This window comes from Lepidochelys olivacea (assembly GCF_965140295.1).
Source record: "Lepidochelys olivacea isolate rLepOli2 genome assembly, chromosome: 1".
Classification (NCBI taxonomy): domain Eukaryota; kingdom Metazoa; phylum Chordata; order Testudines; family Cheloniidae; genus Lepidochelys; species Lepidochelys olivacea.
The window spans coordinates 340,364,884-340,378,205 of NC_140411.1; the positions used below are offsets into that span (position 1 = coordinate 340,364,884).

The following is a 13,322-nucleotide window of genomic DNA, read 5'->3' on the forward strand; positions in this document are numbered from 1 at the left end:
CTACATTTTCAAATATATTGATTTCAATTACAGCACAGAACACACTGTACAGTGCTCACTTTATATTTATTTTTATTACAAATATTTGTGCTATTAAAAACAAGAAATGGTATTTTTCAATTCAACTAATACAAGTACCGTAGTGCAATCTCTTTATCATGAAAATTGAACTTACAAATGTAGAATTATGTACAAAATAAACTGCATTCAACAATAAAACAATATAAAATTTTAGAGCCTACAAGTCCACTCAGTTCTACTTCTTGTTCAGCCAATCGCTCAGACAAACAAGTTTGTTTACATTTGCAGGAGATAATACTGCCCACTTCTTGTTTACAATGTCACCTGAAAGCGAGAACAGGTGTTTTCATGGCACTGTTGTAGCCGGCATCGCAAGATATTTACGTGCCAGATGCACTAAAGATTCATATGTCCGTTCGTGCTTCAACTACCATTCCAGGGGACATGCGTCCATGCTAATGAAGGGTTCTGCTCGATAACAATTCCAAGTAGTACAGATGGCTGTATGTTCATTTTCATTATCTAAGTCAGATGCCAACGTCAGACAGTTGATTTTCTTTTTTGGTGTTTCGGGTTCTGCAGTTTCCGCATTGGAGTGTTGCTCTTTTAAGACGTCTGAAAACGTGCTCCCTACCTCATCCCTCTCGGATTTTGGAGGGCATTTCAGATTCTTAAATCTTGGGTTGAGTGCTGTAGCTATCTTTAGAAATCTCACATTGGTACCTTCTTTGCATTTTGTGAAATCTGCAGTGAAAGTGTTCTTAAAATGAACATGTGTTGTGTCATCATCTGAGACTGCTATAACATGAAATATATGGCAGAGCAGGTGACATACAATTCTCCCCCAAGGAATTCAGTCACAAATTTAATTTTTTTTTTTTAACGAGCTTCATCAGCATGGAAGCATGTCCTCTGGAATGGTCACAAAGCATGAAGGGGCATATGAATGTTTAGTGTACCTGGCATGTAAATACCTTGCAATGCCAGATACAAAAGTGCCATGCCAAATGCCTGTTCTCACTTTCTGGTGACATTGTAAATAAGAAAATGGCAGCATTATCTCCTGTAAATGTAAACAAACTTGTTTGTCTTAGCGATTGGCTGAAAAAGAAGTAGGACTGAGTGGACTTGTAGGCTCTGAAGTTTCACATTGTTTTGTTCTTGAATGCAGTTATGTAACAAAACAAAAAAATCCTACGTTTGTAAGTTGTACTTCCACAACAAAGAGATTGCACTACAGTTCTTGCATGTGGTGAATTGAGATTTTTTATCATTTTTACAGTGCAAATATTTGTAATAAAAAATAACATACACTTTGATTTCAGTTATAACACAGAATACAATATATATGAAAATGTAGAAAAACATCCAAAATATTTAATAAATTTCAATTGGTATTCTATTTAACAGTGTGATTAAAACTATGATTAATCTCTATTAATTTATTTAATCGCAATAAATTTTTTTGAGTTAATTGCGTGAGTTAACTGCGATTAATCGATAGCCCTAATTATTATTATTTATTATTTTGTTTTACCATTGAAACTTACCTGGATCAGTTGAACACTGAAGCCATTTGGGCATGCCTGGAAATTGTATGACATTTTTAACAACTAGAAGATACTGTTTGAGCACCATGGTCTTGTGGTCAGCTCTGTTATTTTTCTTCATTTTAGTAGTCAAAAATTGATTATAAACATAGTAATGCAGTCTGTTCCCAGGAAGGTGGAGTTGACATTATATTCCAAGTTACTGGCTTCTCTGTTTTGAATTGCAGCATCAGGTTCAGACCAATTTTTGGTCAATGGTAACAACTGGTCAATCAGATGCCACTAACACCACCATTCAGGCTACTATAAAACCAGTCAGAGAGGACAACTAGCCAGGAAAATACTGTCATCTTTCATTTGAAAGTGCACATTGGGCCCATTTCACAATAGTCTTGGAGCACCTTAGGTATGTCTATACTGTAATTAAAAATCCATGACTGGCCCATGCCATCTGACTCAGGCTCTTGGGGCTCGTACTAAGGCACTGTTTAATTGCCATGTGGATGTTCAGGCTCGGACGGGAGCACATGCTCTAGGACCCTGCAAGATGGGAAGGTCCCAGAGCTCGGGCTGCAGCATGAGCCCGAAGGGCTACACCACAATTAAACAACCCCTTAGTCAGAGCACCATGAGCCCGAGTCAGCTGACACAGGCTCATGGGTGTCTAATTGCAGGGTAGACATACTCTTAAGCCAGGTCTACGCTACACCTACTTCAGCATAATTTACAGCACTCAGGGGTGTGAATAAATCACCCTCCTGAGGGCCATAAGTTATACTAACATATTCACCAGTGTGAATAGAGGTATGCTGGCGGAAGAATATCTCCTGCTGACATAGCTAATGCCTCTCGCGGAGGTGGATTTATTATGCTGATGGGAGAGCTCTCTCCTGAGAGTGTCTTCACAAGATGTACTATGGCAGCTGCACCAGTGTAGCGCTTCTAATGTAGACTAGCCCTAGGTGTGAGCTTACACTTTCGTGTCATGGGCCCTCTATCAGCTACACAGGCCCCAAGGAGAATACCCTTTGCAAAGGAGACCAGCCCTCTCCTCCTCCCCCCAAACACACACACACACAGAGTACAGAACTGATTCTGCACTTTCATTTCCATGAGAACCTCTGACATAGCAGGGGACATGTTCAAGACAGGAAGTGGTGTGGCTGGGGCAGTACTGTGTCCTGGCTGCTGTAAAACCCACAGGGGCCTTGGCCGCCTAGGTACAAGCTAGGGCAGCTCTAACCCATGCTAGAGTCCAAATTTAATTCCTAGCAGTCAGGGATCAACAGTGGCAGAAACTGCCCTTGTTTCCCTGTGCCAAACTCAGCACCAGCACAGAGATGAATTTGTTCCATTATGGGCAGGTCTACATTTAAAACTTGCATCGGCGCAGCTGCAGTGCTTCAGTGAAGAGGCTGCTACACGGACAGGAGAGCTTCTCCTGTCAGCATAGTTAATCCATCTCTGCAAGAGGGGGTAGCTGTGTTGACGGAAGAAGCTCTTCTGTTGACACAGTGCTGTCTATGCTGGGGATTAGGTCGGTATAACTATGTCACTCAGGGGTGTGGATTTTTCACACTCCTGAGCAACGTAGTGATAGCAATGTCATTTTATAGTTTAGATCTGGCCTATGTTTGGATCAGACTCCTGAAAGTTATTGTGTTGAAGAGTCTTTGGGATGAGTATCTGCAAATTGTTTTAAGTACAGGTTGGATTTTCTTCACCATCTACTACTATTCGCTGTTTCTCCACTATATTGTAAAGGCAGAATGTTGGCAATGAAGCCATTTTCACTTCAGCATTACAAGACCTAGCAAGTGGTAAATCATGAACCATACTGTTCAAACCAGGAGTAACACGGAATAATCATCTTAAAGAGACAAGGTTGGTGAGGTAATATCTTTTATTGTACCAACTTCTGTTGGTGAAAGAGACAAGCTTTTGAGCCAGGGCTTTGGAGCGGAGCCCGGAGCTGGAGCGCAGAACAGCTCCGGGGCAGTGGAGCTGCAGGTTTTTGTCTGGAGCTGGAGCACAGCTCCAAAGCCCTGTTTTGAGCTTATACTGAGTAGTTCTTCAGGTCTGGGAAAGGTATTCAGTGTAACAGCTAAATACAGGGTGCAACAGGTAAGGAGTTAGCATGTTTTGCAAGTGATCATTCAAAGTAAAGTGGGCAGTTAACATCTCTATAGTGATAGGATAAAGGAGAGTTAGGGCATGTCTTCACTAGAAACGTTAAAGCGCTGCCATGGCAGCGCTTTAATGTGGCTATGTAGTCGCGGCTCCAGCACGCTATAAAAACCCCACCTCCATGAGGGGAATAGCACTTCCAGTGGTGGTGCACTGTCTACACTGGCACTGGATAGCGCTGCAACTTTCTCACTCGGGGTGTGAAAAAACACAATCCTGAGTGCTGCAAGTTGCAGCGCTGTAAAGCGCCAGTGTAGACAAGCCCTTAGTGGGTTACAGGTTGTTGTAATGAACCACAAATCCAGTGTCTTTATTAAATCCATGATTTTTGGTGTCTAGCTGAGTGACAAATTTAAGTTCCCAAGCTTGCTCTTTAAATGTGTTGTGCAGGTTTCCTTGGAGGATGAGGACTGAGAGGTCAGATATGGAGTGATCATTTTGTGAAAAATGTTCTCCCTCAGGTGATACGGTATTTTTGTGTTTTATCATTTTGCTGTGTGAGTTCATTCAAGAACTTAGTGATTTATCTGGTTTCACCCACATAGTTGGTATTGATGCACTGGATGAGGTATGTATCATGTTGTGATAGGCATGTGTAGGACCCATGGATCTGGACAGGTGCATTGTTGCAGGTATTAATCATCGTAGTAGCGGAGATATGTCTGCAGGTTTTGCTTTTGTTATGGCCGGAGGTGGTGCTGCTTTGAGATGGTGTGTCCTGGTCTGGGGGGAGCTTGTTTCTGATGATGAACATTGTTAGGTTGGGGGCTTACTTGAAGGCCAGAAGAGAGGAATTAGAAAAGATTTCTTTCAGGGTGTGGTCCCCATTGGGTGTGGGGTGTAGCTGTTTAATGATTCCCCCCCCCCATAGGTTCAAGTGTGTGGTGGTAGGTGACATGAAACTAGAGGTGTGCAGTTGCAGAGGTGTGGGGGTTTTTTGGGTCCTGTATTGAAGCAGGTTCTTTCAAGGTATTTGGGTAGCCCATTCCATGAGGCAATCTACTTCTCTGGTGGAGTGTCCTTGTTTGGTGAAGGTGGTTTTAAGTGTGTAAAGGTGTGTATCCTGGACTTTCTTCTCAGAGCATATTCTGTGGTGTCTGAGTCCCTGGCTGTAGATAACAGATTTCTTGGTGTGTTTTGGATGGTTCCTGGATCTGTGAAGGTGTTGCGGTCCATGGGTTTCTTGTATGTAGTTGTCTGTAGGGTTCCATTGTTGAAGCTGATCCTGGTGTCCGGGAAGCTGATGTTGGTGTGGTAGTGTTCTAAGGAGAGTCTGATGGGTGGGTGGTAGTTGTTGAAGTTGTGGTGGAAACCTTTGAGGAAGTTTAGGTTGTCTGTCAAAAGGTAGAAAATATCATTAGAGTATCTCAGGTATATTGTTGGTTTTGTGGTGCTTTTGTCCAGAAATTCTTCCTCAAGGTGGCCCATGAAAAGTTTGGCCTATTCGGGAGCCATCATAGTGCCCATGGTGTGGACAAAGTATGTGTGTGTTGTTGAATGTAAAGTTGTTATAGGTGAGGGTGAAATGGATGAGTGTTTGGGGTGGATATGAGTGTTGTCTATTGTCTTCTAGATATTAAGAAAAACAGAGCTACCATCAAATTGATGATTTCTATTCTTTTGGTTTAAAAAAAGCCCAAGAGGATTACTATTGTCACTTCTGGTTTGAATAGTGTGGTGCATGATTTACCATTTGATGTCTTGTAATGCCAAAGTCATAAACTGGCTTAAATTCCACCCTTTGGACTTTACAAGACATGTTCTGCATTGTATGATGCTTCTGTTACCTTTGATTCCTTGGAAATTTAAGTAAAAGATACAGCTGCATGTCTGTGTCTATAATAGACCAGCCCTTAATATTGATGGTGGTTCTTTGCCATAAACTGTAGTTGCCAGAGATTGTTGTTTTTCTCCAGGATGCAAGTTTACTAAATTAACAAATATCTTTGACGCTAATTTATTAAAATGTTGATTTAGAATAGATGAGAGCAGCCAAATAAACTAAAGAGTACAATAAAAAATCTTTCACAGAATACTTGTAAGTTTGGGGAGGGGATTTTGTTCAAGCCTAGTATGTATTTGTCTGATTTATGACACGGCTTACATCCGTGTTCTGTGGTTCTAGCCAAATACTGAAATGTGCTTAGAATGTATATGGATCAAAAATTGCACAGGGTTTGATACCTTTTCTTTCCCTTAACTGATGACAAGGAAGTGCTCCTGTAGACCAGCCATGGTTTTAAGATCTGAAATTTTATAAATCAGCATTGCTAGAAACCGACAGTACGATATGAAAATCTGATATTTTCATCTTTATAGATATATTAATATTTATTTCTAGACCTAGCTGTTTATCAGATATCTCACCTTAATATCATGCCATTGTGATTAGTCTTGCTTTTTTCCACTTGAATTCTATATACTTTTAACAGCTGTTGTCTGCATCTAAAAAACTAATCTTTTATACAGTTTGAAAGGCAAGATTAATCAGAAACTGGAGTTGACTAGAAACTGACTTGAAACAGAAGTGAAAAGGAGTAATTTCCTTTGAGTACCTGGGGTGAAATCCTGGCACCGTTGAAGTTGACAGGAGTTTTGTTATTGACTTCAGTGAACTAAAGTAGGGCCACAACTTTGCCCCTAATGTCCCAAATACATCTGGTAACTTTCATCTTAGTTGCCATTTCTGAGGTCTCTTAACTTGGGACAGTATTTGCTGAGGGCATGTTTACACTACAAAGTTAAGTCATCTTAATGTCAGTCTATATCCAGCCACCACAGTAATTAAGTTGGTTCTGTGTGTCCACGCCAAGATCATTGTCTCGGTGGAGTGCACCCTTATTGGCAGCACTTGCATCAATGCACAGACCAGTGCACTGTGGTAGCTATTCCACAGTGCAACTAGCCGCAGTGGGTTTTGGGAAGGGCTTGCAATGCCTCATGGGACCAAAACATTGTTGCAGGGTGAAATGGGAACATGGCTTCAGGCTCCCATGATGCAGTTTCCTCCCTCCCTCTCTTCCTACCCTGATATCAATGGCAAACAACTCATGCTTTCTCGCGCCTTTTTTCGAAAGCCTGGGTTAGCTGCGTGTGCGCCATAGTCTGAGAAGCATGGACCCCGCTCAGCTGTGCATTCTTGTTATGAGCATTACAAACACCTTGTGCCTTATCCTGCAGTACTTTCAGAGCCGAGATGGGAGTCGGCACGTGGAACATTGCGATGTCATGCAAGCAGCTCTGCTGCAAGCCATGGGACAAAACAATTTCCGGTTGCAGTTGCGCAACAGCTGAATGTGGTGGAGCATCTTTTCTGTTCCTGGGAAACAAGCACTGACTGGTGGGATTGCATCATTCTGCAGCTATGGCTGCAGAACTTTCAAATATGGAAGGCCACTTTCCAGGAACTTTGTGCAGAGCTTTCCACAGCCGTGAAGTGCAGCAACACTAAAATGAGACCTGCTTTGACAGTGGAGAAGCGAGTGGCAGTCGCTCTGTGGAAGCGTGCAACGTCAGACTTCTGCTGGTCAGTGGGGAATCCATTTGGAGTTGGTAAATCCACCGTGGGAGCTGCTGTGATACAAATGTGCAGGGCCATTAATCAACTTCTGCTAAGAAGGGTAGTGACTCTGGGCAATGTGCAGGACATAGTAGATGGTTTTGCCATGATGGGGTTCCCTAACTGCAGTGGGACAATAGATGGCACCCATATCCCTATCTTGGCACTAGACCACCTTTCCAAAGAGTACGTAAACCGTAAGGGATACTTTTCAATGGTGTTGCAAGTGCTGATGGATCACAGGGGACGTTTCACCGACATCAGCTTGGGACGGTCAGGAAAGGTGCATGATGCACTCATCTTTAGGAACACAGGTCTGTTCAGAAAGCTGCAATCAGGGACTTTCTTTCTGGATCGCAAAACAGCCACTGATGACATAGAAATGCCAATAGTGATCCTGGGAGACCCAGCCTACCCTTTGCTCCCGAAGCCATACACTGGCCACCTGTATAGCATTATGGAGTGGTTCAACAGTAGGCTGAGCAAGTATGTAATGTTGGTGGAATGTGCTTTTGGACATTTAAAGGGTCATTGGCACAGTTAGCTTTCTAGGTTAGACCCTCAGTGAAAGCAATATTTCCATTGTTATCACAGTCTGTTGTGTGCTCCTTAATATCTGTGAGGCAAAGGGAGAGAAGTTTCTATGGGGTGGGACGTGGAAACAGATAGGTTGGCAGCTAATTTTGGGCAGCCAGATACCAGGGTAATAAGAAGAGCCCAGCAAGGAGCTCTGCGTCTCTGGGGGGCTTTGAAAACCTGTTTCAGTAATGAGCCACAGTAATGTGCCCTGCTTATCTCTGTTGTGCGTTCCCGTACCATGCCATCCATTGCATCAGTTTCCCTGTATACCCCCCACTTAAGGCCCCATGATTACAATAAATAAAGAGCATTTCGTTTTTGAAACTTTTACTTTTATTGCGCACACATAAAGAAACCGAAAGACCAGGAAAATAATTTAACCTTGGGCAAATGGAGTGATAAAATTGGGAGGGGAGAAACCAAGTCAGCTTGTCTGTAAAAGCATAGCAGTCTTGACCATCATAGGTCTTTGAATGGCTGTCTTTTGTTCTTGGTACCCTCCCCTGGCGTTGAGTGAAAAGGATACTTTCCCCTCTCTCTCTCTCTCTCTCTCTCTCTCCCGCTCCCCTCCCCCTGGAACATTTTGGGGAGGGGAATTGGGAACAGGGCAATGCTTGCAGGCTCTGCATGAACTGCAGAGAGATCTAGCCTCAAGGTGCTTTTCTTGAAGCTCAACCAGATGCCTCAACATGTCTGATTGGTCCTTCGTAATCCACAGCATCTCATCCTGCATCGCGTGCTCATGCTCCTGGAATGCTCTCCTGCTCTCCATGTCCAGTTTTTCAGACTGTGAAATCCTCCACGCTCTTAGCTCCGCATCAGCTGTCCTGGAGGTGTTCATTATCTCGCTGAACATGTCATCATGCATCCTCTTTTTCCATCTTCTAATCTGCGAAAGCCTCTCTGTTGGTGTGGAGGATGTGCTAAAGGCTAAGCTTTCCACTATAAGTCATGCAAAGCACAAGGCAACCATTGTCAGCGCATACTCTGGGTCCAGTGCAAGGTTGCTATTTAAAAAACACTCCCCTTGTTACACTTAGCTCAAGCCAGAACATAATCAGAATCCCTAGCTATTCAGTGAACCAGTTCCAACTGTGGTGAGTATGTCCCTGCGGCATGGGCAATGGGCCTTTTTGCAAATTGTAGCAAACCTGCCTTGGGAGTACAGGTGGGCAGGTGGACAATACCCCCTCCCCCTAACAACATGGACATTGCTTTGAGACCAGGGACCAGCGTTAAGCTTCCCAAATTGCTGTCTTTGTGTGAGGCAGCTCTGGCGAGGTCTGAGGCTGCAAGAGAGAACACAGGAAGCCTTCCCTCCCTTTTGTTTAATGCTGCTGGTAGTAGTTGCCCTGGACTTGTTGAATCTGAGGTCAATGCCGATCTCTGTCAACCAAACCACTGGCATATTAGGGAAAGCGTGGTTGAGGAACCCAGAAGTCACCATGAATGGTGGATCACATGCTCTATTGTTCGCAGTACGAGCACTTGTAACGAAAACTTCCCCCATTTCTCCTAGGTGACCCTATATGATATCAGTCTCCTGAGGGTAACAGAAGTGGCAAGAAAGCAGGTGCTGCAAGTGTCCTGGTATAGACCTGGTTCTTATGCTACTATGCTGTGTACCACAATGATGCCAGCAGAGTTAATACTGGAGTGGCTTGGAAAAGTGTCTTACTGTGGTGGAAGAAATAAGGTAGCCCTCTCCAGAAACCTCTGGAAAGAATTGCAGAGAACCACCATGAAAGGTTCCTAGAGATCTCCATGGAGGATTCCTGGGCGATTCCTGTGCACATAAGCAATCTTTTCTGAGGGGCACCCTCTGCATAGCTGGAGCAGTCACTAGGAAGCAGATACGCACTGCACCTCACTTTTTCTTCAGATTAAACATAAAATAAAATATAAAAGCATGTAATCCCTAAAGTTTGATTGGAATTGCATACCCACCGGACATGCCTTCCCTGGCATCACGCTTGACCGCCATGCTGTCCTGTGACTGAGTAGGCTCCAGGGTTAACAATAGCTCCTGGCTCTCGTGGAGAATCTCCTGCTCGCCTGTCTCCCATTCTCCTCCTCTGCCTCTTCCTCATTCAGAATGTTCTCATTGTTGCTTGAGGTGGCCCAGAACTCAGACTCCTGGTAGGTATCCATGCTGCATTTGGGGGTAGTGGTAAGGTTGCCTCAGAGAATCGCATGCATCTCATTGTAGAAATGGTATGTCTGTTGTGCAGAACCAGAACGAATGTTTGCTTCCCTTGTCTTCTGTCACGCCTTCCGAAGTTCTTGGATTTTCTTGCAGCACTGCTGCATGTCCCTGCTGTAACCCTTGTCCCCCATGCCCGTGCCATCTTTTCATAGATATCTACGTTTCTTCTGCTGGATTGGAGCTGTGCCTGCACAGACTCTTCTCTTCATGGAAAAATAATGTCTACCAGCTCCTGTGTACTCCAGGCAGGAGCACATTTGGGGCACTGAGTTGCCATGGTCAGCTGGGCTGGTGAGCTCTCCATGCTGATGAAACAGGAAATGGGAACTCAAAAGTTCCCCAGGCTTGAAAAGGGGAGGGGCTGTTTCCCGTTTACGTGGCTAGTTGAAAATGATCTTCAGAGTGTTCACAACAGAGCATTGTGGAACCCCTCCTAGAGGCCAATTTGGTTGATTTACACAACCCATAGCCTGAGCCCCGCTGCCTGGGGGGACTTGGGCTTTGACTTCATGGCATTAAAGTTAAAACAGCTGTGGTTGTAGTACATTTAAGTTTATCAAATTTGGTATTTAAGTTTAATTTTGATAGTAGTGTTAGCCAGATTGTTGTCTCTCATTGCTACTATCTCATTTAGTGTGTGTGTATATAATTCTGTGCCAGAGGGAAGACTGATTGTTGTTCAGTGGAAAACTTTGTCAGTGGTTCAGTATAGGTCAAATAGATCTCTAATAAGCAGACAATGTCTGATTGTATTTTTTTTTTGTGCTCTTTATAGGCGTATTCTGCACTCTAAAGGAGAGTTGAGTGAAGATCGACATAAGCAGTATGAAGAATTTGCAATGTCCTATCAGAAGCTGTTGGCAAATTCTCAGTCTCTGGCTGATCTGTTGGATGAAAATATGCCGGATCTTCCCCAAGAGAAACCAACACCAGAGGGTAGGACATCGTTTAGGGTTGATAGGTTATACAATACTGAAAGCTTTCCTTTATGGGGAAAAAAACAAAAACAAAACCCTCCCATTGATCTGTTTTTTCACTGCAAGTTTCCTTTTAAATGTTCATAGCTTAGCCTCCCATATTTAAATATATGGAATAAGACAAAGCGTTCTAGGGTATAGCAATAAAGCTTCATTTTAAATTTATTAACATCCAGTGAATTATTGAGCCTAAATAGGCCAGCACAGGACCAAAATAAATGGTGGAAACTGGTGGTTGCCCTATGCACCCAAGGGCTTGGGAGGTTAAAGAAGAAGATTGGATAAGTGTTCATTTTGGCGATATCTTGTACCTCTGTTAGGATGGTTTTATTAAGGTGGTAAGGTAATGGGTGCCATGTAAAGAAAATCCTATTTGTACCTTTAATCCTTCCCATCACTTTAAGTAAGTATATTTCATTTATTTTTGTAAGAATTACTTGGTCAGAAAACTAGTCATTCACAGGCTTTATTTTACATTAGAGAGACCATTTGAATCTGAAGATTAGTAATCCATTCAAAATTTCATTTTAAACGCAGCTCATATAGAGAAATATGCTAGCAAATACTATGATGTTTCAGTTAAATTGTCTTCTTTCCTTATTACTTGTGTTTCCTTGTTTCTCAAATTGCACAGAAGGCACTTGGTTTTGATTACTTAATGTAGTTTGAATCTGCTTTAGAAGTTATCTATTAATTGCATCTCAGAGCTTAACAATTCAATATAGTTTTAAAATATACTTTAAACTTGCCCTTTAAAGTATTTCAAAATACAGCTGGGAAAATGTTGCACGACCTGTTAGATAAGCCACTAGATGGCTACCTGTGACCTTTGAATATGATGGCAAAATTCAGTATGCCACACTAGTCTTGATGGCTGTCAAATTTTAATATTTACGTATTCAGGTTCTTGAAATCATGGACCTCAGATTTGTCCAAAAATGCTCGTGAGCTTAAAAAAAATTGCTAAATCTGTTTTGAAGAAGAAATGTGATTATCCCAACAGTTTTCCTACCCTGATTGCCAGACACAGATTAAGCAGCGTGCAGTTGCACAGGGTCCTTAATCTCAGGGTGCCTCTGACCTCCTGGCTGGTTTTTAACCCTCTTGACTGGTTTTTCTCCCCTTTTGCTGGTTGCAATGTGTTGGGGCTTTTTTCCACTTGTAAGTTACAAGTTGGGGGAAAACCCCAGCACAATGCAACTGGCATCCATTGCTGCATGCATGCGCTGCACCGTCACAGCTGCTTCCACTATAGCATTCAGGTCTTGTGCCTACCGGTGTTGCACCAAGGTCCTGCTCCACATGCCAGGCCCTCAATGAGCCAATGTGGCGGTTCCTGCTCCTTTCAGTGACCTGAGGTTCAACAGCAGGGAGGAGTAAGAAGTGGAGACCAGAGTGGGTGACGCAGGGATTCCTGGGAGCTTGGGAGGGAGTGGTAGGGGGCTTCCCTGTACTAAGGCTCCTGAGAGGAGGTAGGTGTAGGGGCTTAAGGGCTAGCAGGCTGGGAGGGGGTGGTTGCCTGAGAGAGGAACAGGAGGATCAGGCTTCTGTGGAGGGGTGGGGTCGGGAGGTGTACTGAGTGGGAGAGAGGAGGGTCAGGATGCTGTGGAAGCCAAAGGAAAGAGTGAGTATTTAATTAAAAAAAAATATTGCAATATATATTTAAATGAAATATTCCTAGATGTATTAATATTAACATGTCATATTAGTTCTTTAAGTCTTTTCCAAGCTACTAGTAATAAATTGAGATGTTCTCATATTTATAAATTATGTATCATGTGCTTTGTCTATTTTAAGGAAAGTGGGGAGGGTCCAATTTCCATAGTGCACAGGTCCCCCAAATTTTTTAATCCATCCCTGTTAATTGCCCCTGGATTACAGTATTCCAGATTTTGCAAGCATTTATTTATATTCTGAAAATAAAACATTTGTGGAAGTTGGTGGATGATCACCCCCAAAATGATGTATCTAAACACTTTCTGATGCGAATATGGATGAATTCCACTATAACTCCATTTAGTAATCTCGTATAATAGAAGTGTGATAACTTTCTGATTGCACAGTGTAGCTTTGTAATTTCATTGAATGAGACTAGTCTGGTTGTACTTTGTTTAAGATGCTGGGGATACGTGTTTAATAACTTTCAGTTTTAGAAGCCAAGGTAGTGGCAGTAACAAGGAAACTTTTTTTTTTAATATTTAGCCCAAAAGTCTGTCTTTTTAAAATGAAATGATCTAAAGCTT

The 13,322-nt window shown here is 42.8% G+C and overlaps 1 protein-coding gene across 4 annotated transcripts in view; it reads left to right on the plus strand.

Moving 5' to 3' along the window:
• UPF2 (UPF2 regulator of nonsense mediated mRNA decay) overlaps nucleotides 1-13,322 on the plus strand; it is a gene marked incomplete at its 3' end in the record, with an annotated part of 133,945 nt that overhangs the window by 12,963 nt on the left and 107,660 nt on the right. For all 4 annotated transcript variants that reach the window (XM_084623474.1, XM_084623475.1, XM_084623476.1 and 1 more), the window contains exon 4: nucleotides 10,878-11,038. In XM_084623474.1, coding sequence (XP_084479600.1) covers nucleotides 10,878-11,038 — 161 coding nt within the window. The remainder of the gene's footprint in view (nucleotides 1-10,877; nucleotides 11,039-13,322) is intronic.